Source organism: Calypte anna, chromosome 1, assembly GCF_003957555.1.
Source record: "Calypte anna isolate BGI_N300 chromosome 1, bCalAnn1_v1.p, whole genome shotgun sequence".
NCBI classification, from domain to species: domain Eukaryota; kingdom Metazoa; phylum Chordata; class Aves; order Apodiformes; family Trochilidae; genus Calypte; species Calypte anna.
In genome coordinates, this window is record NC_044244.1 from 68,055,596 (window position 1) to 68,080,691 (window position 25,096).

The 25,096-nt window shown below is 38.5% G+C and overlaps 1 protein-coding gene across 5 annotated transcripts in view; it reads right to left on the reverse strand.

Annotated features, from left to right (window-relative positions):
- Nucleotides 1-6,230: 6,230 nt before the first annotated feature.
- PPP1R12A (protein phosphatase 1 regulatory subunit 12A) overlaps nt 6,231-25,096 on the reverse strand; it is a 112,045-nt gene continuing 93,179 nt past the window's right edge. For 3 of the 5 annotated variants that reach the window (XM_030451512.1, XM_030451517.1, XM_030451496.1), the window contains 7 exons: nt 22,205-22,221; nt 20,935-21,076; nt 19,984-20,088; nt 19,064-19,111; nt 14,626-14,676; nt 12,843-13,004; nt 8,306-8,388 (listed from right to left, as the gene is read on the reverse strand). In XM_030451512.1, coding sequence (XP_030307372.1) covers nt 12,870-13,004; nt 14,626-14,676; nt 19,064-19,111; nt 19,984-20,088; nt 20,935-21,076; nt 22,205-22,221 — 498 coding nt within the window. In that variant the 3' untranslated portion in view covers nt 8,306-8,388; nt 12,843-12,869. Of the gene's footprint in view, nt 8,389-12,842; nt 13,005-14,625; nt 14,677-19,063; nt 19,112-19,983; nt 20,089-20,934; nt 21,077-22,204; nt 22,222-25,096 lie in introns of all 5 variants that reach the window. The other 2 variants (XM_030451523.1, XM_030451504.1) reach the window with 1 other exon arrangement.

Consider the following 25,096-nt stretch of genomic DNA (forward strand, 5'->3'; position numbering starts at 1 on the left):
AATCCACAGCCAGTACTCAGTTTATACTATTTATTCACAAAATTAGCATTAGGACCCAACAGACCTTGCCTTCTGTATTTGCTTTATTGCTGGACACTCAAAAAGAGATATAAAGGGACTAATTAAGAAATAGTGAATGGCTGTTTGCCTGAAAACCCCTTGATGGGTTGAAAACAAGTGTAAGACCTTTCTCTGTTTTCACTTTGAAACTGTTCAGGGAGAAGGAGAAAAAACAGGAAAAGAGAGCTAATGAAAATAGTGCTGATTCCTGATAGGGGGAATAGCTGGATTAAGTGGGAATAGGTGATTTCCAGAGTTGTGTTAGGTTGTGGCAAACCCATTCCCTTGGATCAGAGAGAAGCAAGAGCTGGTGGGAACCAAATGGCTAAGTAGAAATATTCCTACTGAGTAAAGATTAGATTATCAGAGAAAAAAAAATAAAAATCAGGGGTCAGATAAAGATCAGTGGGGTCTTTGAAACCATTAGGGATGTGTCCTGAGGAGCTCGGGGTGGGGCAGTGTGAGGAAAAGGGGAGCAGGGAGGTGAGGGGGAAGAGCATGTGGAGTGTTGAGGGTGCTGGAGAGAGGAGTTGTGGATGGCAGAGAAGTCAATAGAAGATAAAGCTGTGCAGCAATTAACTTGGGAAGAAATGAGGAGTGACTAGGCCAGAAGGGGAAGCGGAACAGGACAGAGAAGCAGCAAATGACTAGAAAATGGAAGAAATAGGCAGAAGGGTGGGAGGTGCTGTAATGGGGCAGAAGTAGGCAGCAAGCACCAGGACTGCTCGAGCAGTGCTGGGAACTAAATGTCTAAGGAGGGTCTTGGTGACCTGGCTGGCACACAGGAGTGAGGGAGAAGAGTGGGATGAGCAGAAGACAGAAGAGAGCCTGTTCTCTCCAGCAGCTGTGGCATGTCAGTAAGCTTGTAGTGACTTGTTAGGAAAATATGAAGGGAGTTCTTACACTCAAGTGTCTGCATGTAGCAATTCTGAGTGCCACTCCCCAGGCACAGGGAAGTTCAGAAAGTGCTTAAGATCCCAGGGGAAGTGGCTTCTGGGTTCTTTTGTTTATTGTGGCTGTCATCCCGCACTGGGCCTCAAAGCCCTCACTTGCACAGAAAGTCATAATGGATGGCAGACTGGAAACAAGGGCAGAACTCTATCTATGCAGAGCTCAGGAGAAAAGACTGAGGAGACTGGAGGAGGACGTGAGTGCCCATGGTGTGCTGCACATGCTTGCAGCACAATGAACAGGGAACAGAGATTGAAGTGGGCTGAGGGAGGACTGCAAGAACCTCAGGGTGTGAGGAGTGCTCTGGCTGCAGGGCGAAGCAACACACTTAGAGGCGATCATACCAAAAGGGGTGTAAGCAAGAAGGAGTTAACTAGTGTTGTGGCTTTTCAGCCGAGGTCAGTGCTGCTACGAACTGCTGGTGTGACAACCTCTGATATGGAGGTTTTTTTTTTTATTTTATTTTTGCTTTCCTCTCTCGTCTGTAGCAGGGCTGTCCTGGGTGAGCATCCACTGTTCTGCGAGCCTCTCCTCACTGCAGGGCAGTGCTCACTGTGCAGCAGGTTCCTGTCAGCACTCACCGGTGAATTCCTTCCTCCTCCAGACCCACTTGCCAGCCCTCCTCGGGTTACACTTTCTGGCTCCCAAAGGGATGGATTTCAGCTCACCAGCCGAGAGCTTTAGTCTGCCGTTCTCGGCATGATAATCGTGCAGCTCCTTTCTCAGGCTTTCAGTGTTAACATATTTAAGGGAAGCCCTTGCCGTGTTCAGTCCAAGGCAGCACATCCCTTGTGTCTGAACCAATTCGTGCTTCTTGTTCTCTGCCACGCTTCATCTGTCAGACTAGAACCGGCTGAATCGACAGCAGAGGCAGAATTTCTGGCAGTCACTGTCGTTTCTGGCATTCCTACCTACTGTTGGGAAAAGGAAAAAGCCCTAGAAACTGTGCTGCCCTCCTAGACAAACGCTGAGCGGGTCTCGGCCGCCGTACCGGGCTGCCCAGGTCAGAACCGCCTGGGACATGGGCTGCTCTCCCCGCGGAGGAGCCCGGAGAAACCCGGAGGAACCGGAGGAGCCCGGGGAAGCGAAGCCGTCTGGTGCCACCTCCCGGCCCAGACGCCCGCCAAGGGCCCTGCCCCGGGCCGGGCTCCTCCGCGGGCTGGAAACTGATCTCGGTGCCATGGTTTGCAGGCAGAAACTGGTGAAGTAATATCAGCACTTGGGTCACTTAGCGTTACTTCCCCCACTACCCTCGTAACTTGAAATCGAATCGCTCCTTTGCTAGACACGGGACTTAAGCCGAATTGAAGCGCCCGGCCAGAGCTCTCCCGTTTCCACAGAGCTCCGGCATTTTGTACGAGGGGAGCTGGCGATGAGGTACCAGGCAATTAACCCAACACAGCATCTATAGCCCGGGATTAAGTGGGAGGAAAGAACTTGGTGTAATTTGCTGCTTCTCATGCGGCTAAAAATAGAGGTGAGCTGATAAGAGTTGGAGAGTCGCACTCGTGGCTTCAACAGTTGATTTTAAAGGTGATTTTAACAATCCACATTAAAAATGTCAATTTTTGAACAAGCTTTTTCATTGGATCTTCTTTCTGGACAGTGATTAAACTGTGTGTATGTATAAATATATGTATTTTGTACCACCTGATGTAATGAAGCTACCCTCTATTCTTTAGAAGACTTGGGAGTACAGATCTGCCCATGAAGAGCAGCAGCTCGATTTTAGCTGACATGCAGCAGCTCTCTGACACCAGGCTTGTCCTTTTTTGAAGTAGGGACGTATAATTAAAGTGGGTATAAAATGTAGGCACAAATGAGGGCAAGAGGGCTATTTGCTGTTTTCTTTTGGTGGGAGGCCAGCCATGCCAGGGATCTCACTGGAGGCAGTGTGGGCAGAGGGGATGCATGGGACAGCGAGATCTGCAGCAGCTTCTCCCTGCACTGGTTTGCTAAAAGAGGAGTTTAGCTCAACAGGTCTCTGGGGCAAGGACTCTGTAGTGGAACAGGTGGAGTTCAGAAGGAAATAAATGGGTTCTTCTTGCCCACTGCCCACCATGTATGGTTTCCTCAGCAAATTAAAGACCACACGTGAAAATGAATTGTGCTGTCTTGGCTAACTACATCTGCTAAGCTTTAATAGGTTTGGGAAACGGACGTGTAGAATGTCAGTAAGAAGGGTGAAATAATTAAGGGTTGGAATGTGAGGCTTTTGTCCCTGCTGTAATTATCCCTGGGCCAGATCAGAAACATTAGACATGCAACAGGTGATGTTTTCAGAGGAAAAAAATGAACAGTTCCTCCTTTCTCTAAAGGCTACATACTTTCCCTATCTAATCAGTAATACAAAATAGGGAGGTGCTGACACAAGCAAGAGTAGCTGGTGACTTCATCAGTGTGGCAGCAGCTCTCCCTTTAGAGTGTGAGCAATTCATGGTGGGTTTGGGAAGTTTTGCGTTTTGGTTGTTTTTGTGGGTTTTGTTGGGGTTTTTTTGTTTGTTTATTTGTTTTTTTAATTCTGGCCAGGACTGCTGTATTCTTACTTCATCTCTGCTGAGGCAGAGTGCAATAATACCTGCTATTTCTCTCCTAACAAGCTCCAGCTGCTGCTTTTGCAATCAAAGCAAATGGAAAGCAAGTAACTCCAGCCATCAGCATTTCTTACCCTTGTGATTAGTGGCTTTCACCTAGGAACTCAAAGAAGCTGTATCACGATAGCTAAATGTGAACATTGTGTACGTAACCATGAATGGTGAGAACTTCTTCAGAAAAACTTAAGCAAATAATGTATTTTCTCACAACAGACAGGCTGGTTATTCCTACATGGGGGAAAATAGCTGTGATTTCAGAGGTGAGCAGCACAGCTGCAACAAAACTATTTTAAGATTTAAAGCAGGTGGGAAAGCAACCCTCTATAATGCAGTTACAATTGTTTCTGTCCCCTCTTTAAAAATAGGCTTCACAAAAACAAATTGTAATGTTTGTATGGCTGTGGAGTTTCCCTTTTTGAACAGGACATTACAAAGTGAATTTGTGCTGAGTTTTGCTGTGACAGTCCTTCAGAGTGAAGCTGGAAATTAAAATTCATCTGTGAAAGTTAACCTCAGTTCCACAATTAGAATGTCAAAATTATCAACTGCTCACACTGCTTCATGTCAAGTTAGAGATGCTGAAGCTACTTAACCCTAAAAGGGGAAAAATGATTTTCAGCTTAACTAAAAACGGGGCTGCCCAACCCTTCCCTACTGACAGGCTTGAGGCCACAGCTGCCAAGAGCCCTTGGCACCCTTCACCCCATGGAGGGCCTGGGCTCTCCCTGGGGAGGCCCAGCAGCAGCTCCCATAGGACACAGAGCTGCACTGCATTTGGCCACCTCTGCTTAAGCTTGTGCCACAGGATCACAAGCAACCCATCAGAGAAAAAAGACTGTGTGTTCCTTTTCCAGAGGAGGTGGTATGTTACAGAGACCTCAAGATGCCCATAAAGGAACTATTAAGTACCAGCTGGGGAAAGCTAAGCCATTTCCAGGACCATCCAGATCAAGTAAGAGTCAGTATATATCATTATTTCCATCATCATAACTTCAATTAGCAAGAAATTAATACCTTCTCTGAGCAGTGGTACAAGCCAGCGTCAAGGAACAATTCATACTATGGGTAACTTCTGACAGTTTTTCCTCTGTTCAGGAGTTTGGATTTGATGGGGACCTGAACTCTGACTTCTGACTTGTCCCCTACCTTGCCCCACTTGCACTGTTCATTTTTTGGCATGGTGTTGCCTTCCCATGTCTGACATCACACCATACTTCCTTTGTGCCACCTGCTTTTCTTTGTGTAGATTTCCTGTCTACCACCACAGGGATGTTTCTGGCATTATGCTGTGCCCTCCCCTTTGACTATAAACTACATGGTTAAGTCAGCTAGCAGGGGAAGGAGCCATCTTATGTAAAGCCCATTTCTGTATCATATAGTCTAATAATTAAAATTTCTCCCCTGATGCACATCTCCTAAATCAGGTATCTTCCCCCAAAGCATGCTTTTTTTCCTCTTCTATATCATATGTAGATAGTTACTCTTCCTAAAAAAGAAATGATAGAACACATTATATGACAACACACTTGCTCTTAAAAAAACCCACTAAACAGACAGTGGCTGGGAGTACCTAACAGGTAAGATACACACCCACATCTGAGCACAAGCTGTAAGATTGGCATGGGAGAAATTCCTGAAGGAGAGAAACACCAAGACTCACATTTTGCACTTGCTGCTGAGCAACCACATGTGCCAACCTAGAGAGTACGAATATAACTGTTCTTTTGGGAATCTGGCAAGGAAATAGCAAAGTCTAAAATCATTACATATAGTAGGAACTGGGGGGTTTCAGAGGGAATTGATTTATGATAAGGGAGATGAGGTGGGCAAAAAAATGAAGTTCCAGCTCTGACAGCATTTGGAGGCATCAAGTCAGGCACTCCATCCCCAGCAAGCTGCTTCCTTCCCCAGCTGCAGATGGGGACCTGTGCTCCCTCCTGCTTGGGTATGGCTGGGGCTGGTTCTGGGCATGCCCTGTGCCTCTTAGCTCTCCAGGACCACTACTTCTGTGTCTCCGTGTGTATTTGATGTTAATTCTGAGATGTAAAGATCCCTTTCCACACGTGTGACACGTCCCCTGAAAATCTAAGCTGCTGTTTTGAACTATCACTGAAGCCATTAGTCACATAAGGGAGCTTGCCAGAGTCAGCAGCCAACAGTAAATGCACTTCTCACGGGCAAAGTGTCTCCTAAATAACAAAACAGTCCTCCACTACCTGTTTTCTCTCTGTTTTAGCTGGATTTTCTGAGGATGTGTTTGAGCTGCAACACGATCAGCGAAAGACGACGGTGCCACAAGCTTAGCAATTGCTAATTGGGTTAATACCACGCAAAAAATGGCTCCCAGATTCTACACACAGGTTTATGTAAAATATAGAAACATTTGTCCAAGTTGTTACAGATTGCATAAATATGGCATTTTTACTGTTGCATTTACAGATGTGCATGTACAAGGATGTGCAAATAATCACAACTGGATTACAATCGCTGAAAGGTACCTGAACTTTGCATCCAAGTAATGAATGAAAAATGCCGACCAAGGAGTTTAAATAACAAGCTTAAAACATGGTTTAATTTCATAACAAATTTCAATGTCTTCTCAGTAAAACTTTAACACATTTAAAATAGTTTGTATTCATTTTATTTGTATATGTCAAAATACATTTTTTTTTTCCAAAATAGTGGGTTTTGCAACTAGTTTCATGCAGATACAAGGTCTGCTTGGTACTACCAATAAAATCAATATAGCACAGTAGCCATTCATTTTTTAGATATAAAGAATAAATAACCTAAATATAAAACACTAAAATATTAGAAACACGTATTTAATCATTCACAGGCACCCAAACTTTACCAAATATAATCCAGAATATGCCTAACTGTCTTGTAACAGAACTTAGTATGTTGCAGCCATTCAATTCTTTATTTTATGTTAGCATAAGACAATGGAAGTCCCTATGGTTCAGACCCACCTCTCATACAGATCAGTTACAACAAGATATCTCAAACTATCTGTGTACCTTTAAAATCAAGAATCCTGAGCTTGGTAGTAAGAGCATAACCTTACATCTTCAAAAAACCAATCAACAAAGAGAGGACATCACATGTCTTCCTTACCAAAACATATCCCACCCCCATAAAACTAATCCCCCCCCCACCCCAAGTAGGCAGTAGAACACAATGACCTTTTTAAATGAAGGGGTACAAATTCACATTTAATATAGTATACAATATAATCAATAATACAATAGCTACTACAAGCTTTACAATGTACAATTTGTTTTGATGGCTGATCTGTTCAGTGGTTTTAGGCAATAAACTATGTGCCAATAGGATGTTGTCATTTGAATGGTTTAGTGAAAATATAAAAGCTGTTTCTAATAAAAGCGATCTTCACGTAAGTACTTTTTTTGTTTTTAAAGGCCACTGAAATGTATAAAATGGTCTGATGTGATGGTGTTATCAAACTGGATGCCTTCTCACATGGCAACAACAGTGCATATAAACATTAATGTGAGTGTAATGGGTTACGTTTCTCAAATGATTTAGTACATTATTTTGGCTAGCACAACAGTTTTGGACAGCACTCAGATAAATACAGGTATGTGAAATGTAGTGAAGCAGTTATATTTATGCAAATTTTTATTATGGTGAACACTACCAAATGAAAAAAAACAAAACCAAAAACGGGAGGAAAAGATAAAGTATTTTATATAGTTTAGACCTCTTGTAAAGATAGGGCTCCATACAATGTACAATGTCTAAATTCTTTATACCATAAAAATTAATGAACTTTGTTAAACACACTATTCTGGAATAGCCTAATTTGCATTAACAGACATTTGCAATACGGAAATATATTCAAGCATGCCATGTGGTGGTCTGAAAAATCAAACCAGTACACATTTATATATACAGCATCACTCAGTACCTGCTCAAATGAATGTGATGATTACAGGATCTAACATCTTTCACTAAAAACTTTTTTTTTTTTTTAAAGTGACCAATAAAGGCATAAAACAGGACTCTTAAAATATTTCTAGTTTCAACTGACTTTTAAAGCATTTTGTATAGGAAATAAATGTATATTGCACAAACAGTGAAAGCAAATGTTCCACCAAACATCTCTGTTCCAGGTGGTTGGACAATGCAACTCTAGGTAGCTACACAAATACGTAATTTAAAAGGGTGTGTGGTCTCTGCAAGTGGTAAAGCTGTGAAAACACTGTACAAGAAAATCTGGTACATGAATAATTAGAAGGGAAAAAAAAATCCAAACTTAAGATTTAAAGAAAAACTGAGTATAGAAAAAACCTGGGAATTGTGGCACAACAAAAAACATTATTGAGTAACTGTCTTCTGTGAGAGCTGAAAGCTTTTGTTGATGTAAAAGTGTTTATGTACAACTAAGGCTTACTGGTTAAATATCTGAGGCGTATCTGGCCTTGGACACTTTCCTTATTATGCTGTAGCTGTAAACAAGATTTCTCAGTTGTTTTATCTTCTCAGCAGCTGCATTTTAACAGAAACAATGATCTTGATACAAAAAAACACACAGGTAAGAGGGCGTTTGGCAGGATATCTGAAAATGACAGTCTCCAAGCGATCTTCCCACACTTCCAGTGACTGCCATACTATGGTCCACTGGAGTTACCAGTGATGTGCAATGCTGTTATTTGCTGCTGCAGTAAAGCCTTTATTTGGAAAGTTTGCTTATAACTCTGATCAAGGCCCCATTTTCATCTTTTAGCCTCTGGTTGTCTGCCTTCAGGTCTGGTAGCATCTGTGAAAAATGAAACACAATGGTTATTCGCTGTTATACTTCAAGTAAAAGCAGCAAGACCGGACAAGCAGTGGGGATAAAAATCTGTATTCAGCTCAAGCATTTTGGCAGTTCTCCCCCTTCATATCAGCAGTTCAGGAAAATCTCAGCTTTTAGCACAGCACAGTTAAGAGTTATAGATTAGGAGTTTTCACTTGCTTCCACTAGATGCACTAAAAACTCAGTGGTGCAGATAACAAGCCTCTAACCAAAGCATTTAGAGTTGTGTGAGGGAAGTAATAAAATGCTTCAAAATTCAGTGCAAAGCAACAACAAAAAAGTTAATTACCAACAGTTTAAAGAGGCTTGTCTATACTGCACTTGTGCAGTTTCAAAAAAACATGCTGTGGCTAAGCATATCTACCACTGTGCTCTTGGATGATTTCATCCTGATCAGCTACAGTGTGATTCAGCTCATAGCATTAATCTTCCAAACTCCTGTTGAAGCACACAGCCTGCAATTTGAGATCATATCCCTGAATAGCATGGTTCACACAAGATCAGATCACTGGAAGAGATCACTGAAACACCAAGCTGCATACTCAGGCATACAAGTTAGGAGATGACAAGTTAAGGTTGCCACAGGAGATGAGTGACACAGAGGCACAAAAGCTGGAAGGCAGAAGCCAAGTGAGGTGAAAGTTGGACAGGATCAGACAGGAAAAGAGACAAGTCAGTGCACAGAGAGTACTGGGAGAATGTAACTTGTCAGAGAAACCAGAAGTTATCTCAGTTTGCCACATATCTACATTCACACACTGATAACAAACCATTCGTAATACTCGTGGCTAAATTACTTGTATGATTCCTAGCAGCAGGTTTACACAGGAGCCTAACAGCCTATTCCTTCAAAGTGTTTATTCAGTAATCACAGGTGCAGGTGCATGCAAGAGGTCAAAGTCCAGCTAGTGATCTATTTAACAACTGCTACATAATATTTCCTGATGAAAGTCCCTTGTCCCTGGTTTTGTTTTCCTTTTATTCAAGTAAAAGCATACTTTCAACTCCATTATATTCAGAAAATTATAGTGGAACAGAAAGAACTGAGAAGTTTAAATAAAGTAGGGTTAATTCACTGTGCATTACACTAGAGGCTTTATTTACCCATTTCTGTCCAGGATTTCTGCCCACACTCAGTTTTACCAAACAGCAGAACCTCTCAGAGTAAAACATGATGCTGCACTGAAGATGAAGGTTAGAGGATCTCTAGTTTATTTACCTGCCAGTATGCATGTGAAGTGAAGTTGGCAGGAGAAATAAAAGGAAAAAAAAGCAGTAGAGTAAAAAAAAAAATCATTCTGCTTACTTCTGCTTCATTGTGGAGCTTGGGGAAAGCCACCTAAACTGAGCTCTTCTCAGAGTCAGAGGCAAGCTCCCATTACAGTCAAGTGAGAGTTGTCGTCTAAACAGGAAATGCTGTAAAATGCTGATTACATTCAAAATCCACGTCAAAGTGTTTGAAATTAGGCAACACCAGTCATCAGCTGGCAATTATAAGTATTATCAGTGTTAAGCTTGTAAAAACCAGCTATGGTTGTCTGGGATACATGTGCCAGGTGTCATACCCCAGTAACAGGCATGTGTACCACACATTTGTGCATTCACCTGTAACATCAGGACAAACCTGAGGCTGTTCTGTGGCACAACCATTTGTTCAGAGAAAGCAAGTAACACCTTTCCTTCCTCCTTTTTTGCTCTGTTGAGGACTTCACACCAAAGACTGAGTGAAGGCACAACAGGCTTCATCTAGCCACACAAAAGGAAGCAAGGGAGACTGGTTTAGTTCTTGTTAATTAAGTATCTCAACAAGTGTTGTCATGTATGCTTTCCCATGAAACCTCAAAACGACTCCAGGAACTTCACTGGAGTCCTTTTTCAACTCACTGACAAGGGACCTGCAGCCATTTAGATAAAGGCACCCATGGAGTGGTGCATTTTCTGGTGAATTATTTTAACAAAAAAGCTGCTGTTCAAATTTAGAGCTTGAAAACAATCCAGTACCATGATATGCCTGCAAATCTGTAGATAGATTTTAATCCTGATTAAACTAATAGGGAAAATAGGTATTAAGAAAATACATTCTCTACCGTTGTGAGTATGCTAAAGAATAAGGCAAGACTGGTAGGAGAAAGGACTTAGGAATAACAGGACATTCATCACGAAGGACAAGTTTAAAATGCTTACCATCTATACTATTCCCTACATACTTCAAACCTAGTCAGACCTTTAAACAATTTTCTTGAAGCAGTGCATTCCTATAGTACTCAGACTTCTCGCAAGGTGACAGCACACACCTTAAACATCCAGAAGCAGGGGAAAAAAAAGCATTGCAGTAAATTTAGTAAATTTACATACTGTACCCAACTCTTTCAATTCAAACTGTTTTCTCACTAAAACAGCAGGGAATATTCCTGTGATGAGATTCTTGAATATGATTACAAATGCACTATTTTTCCTACCCGTGTTGTATGACTAGCTAGTAACTTTACAGTGCTGTCATTAAGCAAATAATTATTCAGTAATCACCTGATATATGTGGAGCCAACTCAGATCTGTACAGCAATACTAATCTCTGTGTTTGCTGGACGATTTAACAGCTTTTACATACAAAGTTTTTACAGCTTTGTAAATTAAGATTACAAAAAACTAAGGAACTGTTAAGGTACCTCTTCAGATTAATCAGACACACTTATGGTTAAGCTACCATCAATGTTAAGCCTCCCTGCAGTGTTTCCATTGCTTTTCTTTTGCTAGGCCAGATCCTCAGACTTCACGATGACCTGGCCTTGAAAACTTCCCCTACAAAAACGGAACACTGAACAGTTTGCTGTGGGTTAACACCCCAAACTGGTTTACCATGGTTAAAGGAATGCCAGCGCCAGCAAAAAAAGATGGTACAGACATGTGGCTGTGGACAGCAGTCATGAGATTAGCTCAGCTGTGCTGAAAAACCCTATTGTTAGCAGAAGCTGATGTAAGACAGGCTGGCCCTAAGGGGACAGCCCTCCCTCCTCCTGCAGCAGTAAGCTCCTGCTGCTCTCTGCCTGTCAGTCATTCAACAACACTGGCCTGAGATGGATCCAGCAATATAACAATTAAAGGGGTTTGTTTTCAGCCACATCAGTGAGCTGACTGCACCTCATCAGCTAACATAAGGTTAACACAAGGGAACGTTGAGCACCATAGGGCCTGGACCAGGAGCAACCTTTCTGTCCAGCTCCAGGAAGACAAGAAGCCAAAGGATAAACTTTCATTTCATGCCTCCTAGCAAGGAAAACCTGAGATGAGACTGAGCAGAATGAAAAAATGTACTTGCTTCTAAGCAGGAAGGGAGGTAGGCCAGGGGAAGCCATTTAGCAAGCGTCACTGTGCAAAGGGAAATGTGTTTTTTTCCTTCACCTGCAGATCTTATAAGCTGGGTGAAAACTCCACCCTATACAGTTATTACATGAGAGAAGGAAGGAAGGCATATAGATCCAGTGTGGAATGAAAATCAGATTTTATTCCTTGTGAAGTTTTGAACCTTCAGTTGGTTTCTGAAATAGCCCTGCATTAACAATAAGGACAGCAAACTGCAATTTTTCTCAAAGATGAAACTCAAAACAGTTCAAACCTTTAAAAGAACGGAACTGAAACAGATGACCTAGTATGTATGAACCAATCTGACACACTAGGGAGGATTTTTCTGTCTGTGTTTGTATGATAGGATACCAGCCCATGACTGAAACACCTACATCTATAGCAATATAAATCAATAAAATTAATTCAGTGCTAAAACTGAGTATTTTAAGCTTTTTAGATCAAAATAAGGATTGGCCAGAACCACACAGGAAGTTAGTATATGACAATATTAACTGCCTTGAAATTCTGATACAGTTTTGAAAGGAAAGACTTCAGTCCCCTCTAAACACTAAAACACACAAATGCAAGAATTAAAGCTGCTAATGCAACTGTTCAGGAATGCACAATATAAAAACCACTTCAATCTTCAGTTGAGACTAGATTTGTTTCAATTCTATTCACTTCAATTACACTGCAGTGAGAAAGCTCAACTCAGTTTCAATTTGTCAGAAAACTGGAGGCAGATCTACCTATTCAAACATTTACTCACATGTCAAAACAAGGGAGTGACCTCAGCATACCCTAGTGCAACCTCAAATCCTTCCATTGTTGCCAAGGTTTTAACGTGTCAAAGGTCTCCTGGATGGCTGCTGCTTTTAAGGAGGAGAAGCTTCAGTGCTAGCAAGGACAATACCACACCATACCAACACAGCTGGGACACCTGTAGCTGGTACACCAGACACCATGCTTTTGCCACACTTCCACAACCAAGCAGCAATAAGTCAGTTCCTGACACACAAGTGTTAATATTAGTAAAATTCTACCCCGAGCACAAACTGAACGTCAACACCTGCCTGGCTACACAAAGGAGAAGGAAGAAATTACAAGTCCACAGGGAGCAGTTGCCTACAGGACCCTGACAACTTGGCAACCACTCGGGTCAAAGCCCTATTCTCAGTCACCAGCTGCTCATTTATGTGTCTCAAAGATTGAATCTGCTTTATTTGTTGCAGGTTCTGCAGGAATCAAAGAAAGAGGAGGAAAGTGAGGACAAAAACATGAATATTATGTTTAAAAGAACTAGGGATGAGCAGAATGGAAAGAAAACTTAGGAGAGAGAGTTCTGTTTAAAGTAGATAAGGTGCTGTGAAAGGAAAGTATCAAACAAGTGGCACATTCTTGAAAAGCAATCTAAGAACCAGCAGTGATTAGTCACAGATTTCCAAAACAGTTCAGGATACATTAACAATGAGAGCTATTCCTGGAATTCTTTACTTAACATCCTAATTGCACAAACTAAATCTCCTATTGAAAAGTCTGTAAATAACAACACATTTAACATGTACTTTTAGTCAGTGGAGCAACAAATGATAGGAAGATTATTTATTCTTTAATTCAAAACTACCCATATTGCTTACTGAAAGTAAGCTTTGGAAAAAAAGACAATACATCTGCATTCTTTCTTTTGCTCAGAAGCCCAACCTTCCCTGACAGGAATTTAAAAGCTTGATGATAGAAGCTCACATCCTTATTATTTAAATACAATTAGACACAATTATTTTCCTATACCAGAGTTTACTTCCTATATATTTCACTTCTAAAGACCTCTCAAGGCAAGCATCATGGTTACCTTCTGCCTACGTCTGCCTGTTCACCTCAATTATTTAACAAAACTTTGTGCATGTAAGTAAATGAAAACGATTTGGAAGTCAATGCTATTTCCAAGCACCAGAGGGAGCTAAAAAAAAGAGCCTGAAAGGAAACTTTTTATGAAGCAATGACAAATACATCAAAAGTTTTGGAGTGCAAAAATGTTTTCCATTTCATCATGTGCAACTAGTTTTCTAGTCATACATTTATTCTATAATTTTGGTTGGCCCTGCCCAGTATTATATACAGGACATAATATAAAATAAGCCTCCCAAACATCTTCCCCATATTAATCATATCAGAGGACTTAGCATTCATATACTAGAATGGTACTAGAAAAGTCATACCATGACTCCTTAAAAACAAACAAACAAACAAAAGCCAGAAATGTTTTTTTAAAAATATGGGATTCAGTTCACACATAGTTGAAAAAAATGGAAACGAGTGCATGTGGTAAACGGTACAAATCTGTCAACGTTTGAAACCTTCCCAGTGCTTTTTGTTAAATAAAACCTGGTTATTATTCACTCTATACAAATGAAAGTTTTTGTTTTGATATTGGTCACATGCTCTCTACTACATAATCTAAAGAGCATGAAAGAATGGTTGAAGAACCATTACTGCTTAAATACCTATAGAATTATACACTATTGTTATTTTGAAGTTAATAAAAATACAGTATCACAAAAAAATACAGATTGCAATTCCAGTTTGATTAGACTGCGATATATTTTGCTCCAATCATCCCTGAATGTTTGTTGTTATATGTTATAGAAACATAAGTTTCAGTGCCTTCTTGTATGTCCTACATGTGTAACTGCTCATGCTGGCATTTAAAGCTTTGTCACAAGATATGTGACATGAATGATATTGAAATACAGCTGTAATTTAGTTATTTGCTAATGAATTATAGAGACTGGGGGACTACATGTTCCCCTGACGCAGTCATAGACTTTGTTATAGTTTAATGTATAGCAGTTTACTTACTTTCAGTTCCTCCTCCATTTCAGATATCCTTCTTTCTAGAGCTCTTCTTTCCTAAATCAAAACATGTGTGTTAGCACTAAACAACAAAATTATAAGAAAAATATACTGCTTGTAAATACAAGTAAATACTGTGGTAACAGTGAAATACTTCAAGTTTCAAAGATCATACAACCAAAGCAATAGTGTGGACAGGAAACTTGTGATGGCAGTGATACATAGAAATTCTGACAATATGGAATCTTAGCATCTGAGGAAGAAGAGATACAGACATTTTCATCAAGTCCTACAAAATATAGCCCTTCCTTTACACAAATTTAGACAGGTCAGAATTACCATTTGCTTGGAATAATTTTTCATGAGCTACGCTTCTGTAATAGCTTAATATACAAGAAATGCAGAAAATTATCTGAATATCAAAAGAATATTAAAAGAAGCAAACACAAAAAAGCATAAGCTTTCACAGACAAACAGCTGAAACATCTGTCTCAGCCCAGGGGGATCTGGGAATACTTTCTGTATTTCTAGTAGTTTGTTGTTTCTTTTTTTCACCAGAGGAGCAGGAGATACTATCCTTTGTAGAGAACTTGAGGTTGTTTTGATTACACTGCTTACAATACCCAAGTTAGCTCACTGAAAATTAACTTAGGGTCTTGCTGTACTGTTTCTAAATGACATCATTTAGTTTAAACCTAATTTTCAACACATCTGACAGATGAATAGCTAATGCAATAGACTGAAGGGGTTTATAGCTAGCTCGATTGCTTGCTTTCCTGTGTCAGACAATGCAGTGTGTCTCACTTAAAAGCAGCTGCAGTTACGAGTACTCTACATTCAGATTTCTCCAAAGTGTGAAAGGCAAAAGCAACAGATCATTGCGAAGTGGACATATGCATCTGCATACAACAGTGCTATGCAAACAGCAAGCAGCATTGACTGAGGTGTGTAAAACTTTGATTAGACCATACCGCCCAGTAGATACTGACTCTTGCCGGTCACCTTTCAGATATAAATCATTTGAATTTAGTTTCATCATAGTGCAGTTATAACCCAACATATTCCCATTTTAGCAAACTACTTTAAAGGTTTATCAGAGTAATAGAATACTGCAGTTGTTAGTGCTAAATGTAGAGTTAAGTCTTTTCCCATACTGATACTGACTGACAACAATGGGCACAGTAAGTTCCAGCAAGTTAACAGTTTTAAGCAAGTGATTAACAAAACCCCCACACTATCTTACATTACTAACAACTGTATCAGTTACTTACTAGCTTTGTAGAATAACATTTATTATCAATGTTCTTATATTAAGCAATAATTGACAATTGCTGCAATTACCAAGAGATGAATGATCAAATAAATCTCAAAATTTCAGATGGTTAAAGACTGTCAAGCCCTTTTGATGCATTTGCTTAACCAGTATATTGAGCTTGTCTACAGACAAGTACTAGAAATAAAAGCCAATTAAATAAAAAACTTATTAACTCTGCATATGCCATATCATATTAAAAAAAACATTTAAATGCACTAGCTTAGATACAAGATTTTTTTGTAAAAACACATTGTTCTGATTAGGTGAAGCTATGATTAATTTTTTCCTCAGCTGCTTACTCTTCCACAAACTGCCTTGAGGAATGCCAACAAAGTAGCATACTGCAGCTTCACTGGGAAGGCTTGCCAGTCAGTATTGATTAGTTCCTGAACTCAAAAAAAGTGTTTGAAATTTATGCAATCTTGAAATTTTATGATACACTTCAACAACACTATGAGCTATGCCAAGGAACATTTGCAAGCTTCCAAGTGCAAAAAAAAAACAACCCCAAAACCAACTCACATGCTAGTCTCTCAGCTTTGAGGCTCATTTGTATTTATCAAAGCAAATAGGAGCCATAGGCTTGGTGCAGAGACTGAGGTAACTGGGATGCATACAGGTAAAAAAACTGACCCCAGGGTTATAAAATTACTAAGAAACTCTGATGTAGATACCTACATGTATTTGTATATTCAGTAATAACAAAAAATATATGTCTCAATAAGCCAAATTCCCAGAAAATGAATTCTAAACTTGGGGTTAAGGTAACTACAATTCTGAATTCTGATCCAGATTGAAACCTGGCAGTTTGAGTTTTATTCTCACAGCATATGAAATTCTGCAAAGGATTTTAAGCATACTTTTCAGAGCACAGGTTGTTAATAAAGCCTTATTTTTGCCTATGTATTGCTAGAACCTTGCATCCATAACCTAACTGCACATCTATCTCCATGGAAACAGCTCCTTTCAGGTAAACCATTATCAAAGGAGTAACACTGACAATGCATCATCAAATCATGGAAACCCACTTCTGAAGACTGAGTTAAAATGAAATTCAAAGCCATTATTTTCTAAGTTTTGTTACTGAGCAATTCTAGGTTTAATAAATGTTCCTATCTTCTTTACTGAAAAGGTATGTTTCAGCTTGAAAATGTCATAGTTCAAAGATGCCTTCTGGTTCTTCTCTGACAGCCTTGTATCTCTTGCAATTTATTCTCACTGTTTTACTTTTCCCCTCCCCTTTTCTAGATCAAATATGAAACTGAAGTTGTTTACAAATTACATTTTAGTTAAGTCATATAGTTGGAGAAGTTTACTCTGAAAAGCTCTACAATTTGTTTCTACATTTGTATCGTTACATTAGACATTAAAAAGGTATCTTTCAAATTAGTCATAAATTCTGAATTTGATAAGCTTATTTCTAAAGAACAGCTATTGCTGACTAGCAGCTGAGAATCCTGCTTCAATCACTGTCAAAGTGAAACTAATTCCAGATTTTAAAGACTATAAAGGGAAATATAATTGCAAGTAAATTTTGGTTTTAAATTCTTCCCTGAGAAGAAGTTTTAAAATTATAAAATACAAAGAACATCTCCTGAAACTTGTGTAAATCATGTTTTGGCCATACACCATTATCAATAATATTATTCTTTTACCTGCTAGCTTTAATACCAATACATTTAGGAAGAGTAGCATTTCTGAAAGACGTTTTGTGTTGACTAAATGTCTTTATAAAAAAAAGGGTGTGAGAATTTCTAATATAACCATTTTAATGCAATGGCCCATTCGGGGTGAAAGCAAACCAGTAATTTAAAGATGAAATAACTATGCAGTATTGAAGGCTCCCTAGTATGGAACCTATACAGAAATGGATGCAGCTTAATTTATGAAATAATTAAATGTCCACTTGTGTGGCTGCGATAGCAAACAAGAGACCAGTTAAAGCTGCTGCTGAAACTTTTCTACTGATGAAATCCCTGTCTACAGCAAAATGCCAAAAAATCAAAGAGAAATAGGTGCTAAAAGGCCCCTGCAATTACCTGAAGAGATTATTAAGATAATGATAACTGAACTTTAGGAAGTGCCTAACAGCACTTCTGTATTTCCATGCCATCCTATAAAATTATTAAATGTTTGTGTATACTCCAGACAGCCTTGTAAAACAAAAAACATTTTCTAAACCTCAAATATTAGAAGGTAAACATAAAGGTCTAGTGAATGTGAAGTTTACCAGGGATAAATAAATGTATACCAAATCACTTATTACTGTACAAGTCCATTTAATTTTCTTCCTGCTAGAGTGTCTAATGTCAGTGACGGATCAGGGAAGGAGAAAGGGTCATGAAGAAAGTCAGAACCACAGGAAAACCAATGTAGCTTGCTTTACATTACTGTGGAACTAAACTTTTATAGGGATGAATTTTATCTAGCATGAAACTACAATCTAAACTTATCATGTGTCCAAATAATTCCTGTAGTCTATCTCACATCTGGATTTATCATATTACTCCTTTCCCATTCAATTTAGAGTTTTCTCTGACCCTGATGCTCCCCTTTCCCACACTGCTTGCTTACTTCTTCCCCCTGGTCCCAGTATCATATTCCCTCTGGAAAATGTTAAGGTACACAAAGAGACATATTATGATTAATTTTATATCATTAGCAGGTTTAAGGTCTCACATCTGTGAGGCAGAAACAGCTCCTTTGTTACCAACAATACTTGGTAAATTAAAACACATGTCTCTGGAAAGCTCTGAGGAAATTTTAGTCTTTGAGTACTGGAAATGCATTAGAAGAAGAGATGCTCTGAGGCTGATCAATCTTTTGGAGTGCCAACATTGCTTTATATGAGATGGAAAAAGGAGCAGATCCCTGTAGGGCAGTGGGTTTTAGAACCTGGTTATCATGAACCAACAGGCAACCTGAGGGCAATTCTTCAGAGCAATTCAACGTCACAGTATCTCTCACTCACTGACACACTGAGACTTAAAATCCCTGAATCTTCTAAAGCATTCAATTTATAAGGAAGGCTTCTGTTACCTCTAAAATATATGCAAGCCCAGGGTTGCAAAACAAACTAAAACAAAGCCTGAATTAAGAGTACTCTAAAGATCTTTAGCAGAAACTCACCCTTTTCTCCATTTCCAAGAGTGATCTGTCAGCAAATCTTTCTTGTCTCTGAAACACAAAATTAATAGACATTGGTCTTGTTTTCAAACATAAAACTGAGGGAAAACAATTCAATTGGACATTTTAGTATTCTGTCTGAAGAATGCTCCCAAAAGCAAAAGAGTGTTTACTGAAGGAACACTGAAATAAAGAGGAATTAACTGGATTTATCATGCACTTCCTCTGTGGCCATCCCCAAGTAATTGAGCCACTACAGGGCCTTTGGCAAGCAGGAGTATATGTGGTATTTCTATCTAAAAGCATTACAAAAGAAACATCTTTTTAATGTATTTCACTGATGTTTATGCAGTACACATAGAAGACATTTAAGTACCTAGGTAAAATTTAAGTACATAGATAAACTGTGACAAATGTGATCTGAGAATAGGGAACACTCTACAGCAATTTCAGATGAATTTAACTTTTGTGTACATATTTGGTATTATTATATACAGTACTGTTATCAGACAGCAGTTATCTACAACCAGAGTGCACTATTTGCTCTTCAGGAAAAACTGACAGGTTACACAGATCTGCCAGCAGGTTTATGAATTAATCAATCCTATCTTACAGTTTGAATATAACCTTGAGAGTGCAGAAAATGTATCCCTACCCTGCAAAGAAGTTCCAGATACATGCTGGCAAAAAACACTACTACTTAAATAGGCAGGAGGCAGTTTCATACATTTTATTCGCAGCTGAAGATCAGAATCCTGTGCTCTTTTCTCTTTAGAAACAGGGAGGTAATCTTCTTCTTCACTCCCATCTTTGGATAAGAAACAAAGCTGATGCCTATTAAAGTGTAGCCCATACCCTGGAGTGCTTCTGGTTTGCTATCTACCTTGTCAGCCAAGTATGGGCTTTCTTATTTTTATACAAACCTGAGTTGTCTTCTCCAACTGTAGCTTAAGATCTGTGAGTTCCATGTTGGTATCATGTAACTGTGCTTTCAGTTTTTCATTTTCAGCTAGAATCTGCTCATAAAGCTAAGAGAAAACAATAATTTAAATAAAATAAAATAATAATTTAAATAAATTTAAATAAAAATACCAAATAATAATTCAATGAGATTAGCTGAAAAATTTAAAAACTGTGATTGATTTGCATGTAAAGTGAACAAAAATATCAATATTTGAAGAAGTAAAAATCAGTTACAGATTTTAGAGAGTTTAGAATTAGCAAGTATTTTAACAAACTGTAACCAAGTACTTCTAGAAACAAGCAGATCTGCATAGGGAGAGTTAATTTACCTTACACATACTAAAAAAAATTACCAAAATTCAAAAAACTTGCCATTTTTTGCTTCTGACTGCACAGATTAGACTACATAGTATACTTCCAAAAAATTCTATTTTAAAACAAATCTAGCCGGATTTTTGTATCATGTATATGTAAGCTAGAAAACATAAAAAGCTTCACATATGTATAAAGCAGTTTTGTTGATACAATCAACTTATTACTAATCATAGAATCATAGAACTGGCTGGTTTGGAAGGGACCTCAGAGATCATCGAGTCCAACCCCTGATCCACCGTTGCGGTTGCTGGACTATGGCACTGAGTGCCACATCCAGTCTCTTTTTAAATATCTCCAGGGACGGAGAAAATACATAATATAATATAATAATATTTCTCATAAATAAGGTATCTTGGCTTTTCTGTATTTCTCCCTTATATGGAAAAGAAGTGCAACAGCCACAAGTCTTTTTGTAATGTGCCTTCTTCCCCACTGTAGCGGCTGCTCCTCCACTCAGAGGAGATGCTTTAAGCAGCATCTCTGATGCAATGTGAGATTATTTCCAGGCAAGTTATGAGAAGTATTGTCTCAGATACCTTCTTAAAATCAGTGCTATCTTCTTTTTCTAGCCTACTGCAGTATGGTTTTCGATCTTCAAGGTAGCTCTGCGATGCTGACCGCCCCTGCGCTGACTCATAGCGATCACCTGAAGATGTGCTGAGGCACCCTGTATCGTATCTGTGGAAGGAAAGTTCTTACTTTGCTTTGCCTTTGTGTTCAAACATTGTGAGTTTGACATTAGCCAGCTGAAAAGAACTAAATACAATTATGTGTTTTAGTTAAACCACTGCCTTGATTTAATGCAAATTTTATTTTTACGTTCCCTCAGTATTTCACGATCCTCTGTGCAAAACTGTTTTCAAAGTAAGTACCTGTGCTGTATGCACAGGAATCTTTTAAATTATTTAATTCAAGCAAATATTTAAATAGCTTATGGGGTTATATTAACATAGATAATCTTCTTCTACTTACTTTGCAAAGAATTATTTTTAACAAATGTATTACTTTAATTGAAGAGTTTAAAAAAAGTAATCTCTACAACATTGGCCCATATGAATTCTCCAAGTTTCATTAAAGGAGCCAAGAAGACCTCAAAATTATTTGGTGTGAATTTAAGTATTTCAGCAGAAGCAGTTTATGAAACAAAACTTCATCTTAGTCTTCATCCAACTAATTATTAAATCACAACCAGTATTAATAAAGTTTTAAATTTCATGCTGTTCACTTTTCACTGATTATGATGTGCTGCAGTAGTTCTACTCAACAAATATCCAGCCCAGACAAGACACAGTACAATCCAGTAACTGGTTCTATTGGTCTACAAAAAAACAACTCAATCTTCTATTTTTAATTTTTTTTTTACGACCAATATTTCTATGTTAAAATATGATTTTTCAGAGGCTGTAGTACTTTTCTTAACACTCCCTAGAACATTTTCAGAAGGCTGTTCTAAAAGAGGAGCAACAAGAACCGTGTCTTCTTTGTAAAAGCTGACTTTATACTGAAAATTTTATAGGGAATGGTACTGTATTCACTATGTTCTACACAAACTGCCCAGCCTGCCTTCAGTACACTGTAAATCCATCCCACAGAATAGAGTATCTCACCTACACATAGAAAAAAATATTCAGCATTGTAGCTTTACAATCCCTATTGAATATAAATGTTAAATATAATTAACACATTTTAAAGCTCAAACCAGATGACTACTAAAGTTAAAAAGATCTGTACATAAAGAATTTAAAATAAGAATATGTGAACAAAAACTGTAACAATTTAAAATTATTTTTTTAAAATTGCACATACCTGGAAAGGCTATCACTCTGAGGTGGAGAAGGATCAAAAAAGAGAAAAAGACAAAAATTAGTTCAATAATTTAATTAAATATGTAACAATCTGTGAACAAGCATAGCTGATCAGTTATGTTAAAGGCACAAGCTATCCAACAGTATCTATTATCTGAAAGTTGTCAAGCTTCAATTTTGTTATGTCTGTAACATAAAAGAAGTATGTGCTAGAATATGCCTGCCAAAACATGTTTTACAGGGATGTTAACATTACACTCTAGCAATCTGGACTGTCCTAATCATCGGAGTCACTTCAGCAGCTGTGCATTCTGTCATTTGCCTGCCAGTTTTCAAGAGGCAGAGCTGTGTTCTCTGAATTTTCTATGTCATCTTCTTATCTGACATTAGTAAAAATGTTTTGAAAGATCAACATGGTAATTCCTTCAGCTCAAAATAGTATTATGAAATATGTTACAAGATCATTGTTTCAAAATGGCTTAATGGAACATAAGCTACTATACCAACAACATAAGGAAGTACTTATTAGACTTAAATTACATAATTTCTTTTTTTGTATATATTACTTTCAGTCATTAATTCATTCCAGGTGAATCCACTACCATTAAGCTCTCTCACTATAGCTGACAAGGGAAAGTTAGTCAAAAGTGATGACTTCAGAGGGAGTGCTCTCCAAGCATTATATCAGTAATATGAACAATCTTCCTGTCTGGGTGGTCAATACCAGTTCATTATTTATTCCAATTATAATAACAATTTTGAGTGAAGACAGTTCAGTCAGGATACTCTACTCATGTACCTTGACATCCTCCAACCTTATTTACCCAGCAGTGGCTGAATCCCTAGGTGGATTCTGTGGGATGTAGAGTGGTTTATTTGGTTAAGCTTTTTTAGAAGAAAACTATTTTTTTCAATTTGCATATAGGAAAAGAGCATTCTCTGCAAGACACTCAATCTCTTCCCCTCTGACACCCTGAAGTACACGTACTACACACAGAATATCAAAAGTACCTGCTGTAGCCTAGCCACTCCTAGTAAACTTATCTCACATTGTTGTACATTTAAGTAAGATCAGTGTGAGATTACAGATTTCCACCATGTAATCAACGGCCTGGACACAATATTCCAGATGTGGCCTCACCAGGGCAGGGTAGAGAGGGAGGAGAACCTCTCTCAACCTACTAACCACCCCCCTTCTGATGCACCCCAGGATATCATTGGCCTTCTTGGCCACAAGGGCACATTGCTGGCTCATGGTCATCCTCCCACCCAGCAGCACCCCCAGGTCCCTTTCCCCTGTGCTGCTCTCCAAGAACTCAGTCCCCAGCCTATACTGGTACCTGGGGTTGTTCTTTCCCAGATGCAAAACTCTACACTTTCTTCAAACCTATGCCATCAGTCTCTATGGATCATAACGGTGCCCCAAAAGAAACTGTATATTTGAAAATGTACACTAGGATTCTAGATGGGCACATTACATTTTAGTTAGGTTAGGGTAAATACTGGTAATGGAATAAAATAAAATATCAATCTGTCATGGCTCAACACTGGGCTGGCCAGGGAGCCCAACTCAGGTGAAATTTTCTATACTGTTAAAGATGAGTGTTTGTATAAAGCTGCTGCAGCAGTGTAACTGAGAAAGAAAACTTTAGTTTAATCAACAATATTAATGCTGCTCTCTCATGTTTATTCCCACAGAATTAGAAGAGCTAATGGCATTTATTATTCTAATATTGCTAGCTTTCACCTTTCAGAACTCACACATCTGGTATCTGGCAATACCATTTCAGTCCATTTCAATAACATTTCAGTCCATTTTGTTACAAATAGACCCCATTTGTAGTACCTCTTCAATTTCTTAATTTTTTTCAAAAAACCTCATACTAAACAGCAGGATTCATGACAAAATTTTTTAATTAAGAGTCTCTCAGTTGCCAAAGTGATCTTCTGTCTTCCTTATTTCTGAACTGCAATCCTACAGCCTAGTTTTAAGATTATCCTTCTTGCAGGAATAGCAATTTCCTTGAAGTAACATGGCATTTCATGTGTGAATTGAAGACATTCTCAGCTCTTTATATTAAACAGCCAAAACAAATTTACATTAGAAGACTCTCCAACTGTCCAACTGTTCAGCAAAGTCTGAATTCACTTTAATAGCTCTCTTTTGCAGACAAATGATCAGGTAAAAAGTCAAAACACATTTCTGAAGAACAAGAAAGCACAAACTGAAATCTTACAAGACGGTTCTGTCAGAGACCGACAGATATTTTCTGTGGTTCCCTAAAAGATTTCAGGCCAGAAATTATTTTGTCTGAAGTCCTTTAACTTTTATCATGTGCCCATTTGCAAAGCTTCTTCTTAACCTCCTCCCTTTAGTTTCAATTCTTGAGTTACCACCAAAGCCCTTGGACGTTTAGTCACCATCTTCTACTTCTGGCAAAAAAGCCCAACAGCTGCACCACATAGGGGAATAACAGAGAATTTCAGTATTTCCCAAGTTTTTGTTTTCTGAACAGGAGTATGTCAAATAATCAGCACAAATGAAAAAAAAAAATCCTTAATAACTTTCATTAGAATTATGGTTTATTCATAAGTCTTTGTTTTTCCCTTCCTAGAACTGAAAAGGATTTATAAGCAAGAAATGATGAATTTCTATAATGAGGCATCCAAGATTCATGTCGAAGTGAAAGCAGATTTATCAACTGCAAAAAGTAAAGTGCCATTACTTTAGGGACTTAAGAACCAAAAAATTATACTTCCTGTAGTGGATTTGGGAACAAATTGCCTATTAGAAAGTTCAAGATACATTCCATTGTTGTTTTTCTAAGACAGCAAAAGACTACATTGTCAAAAGTAGTACATTTAGTTTTCAGTTTTTAACTGGTAAATGCTA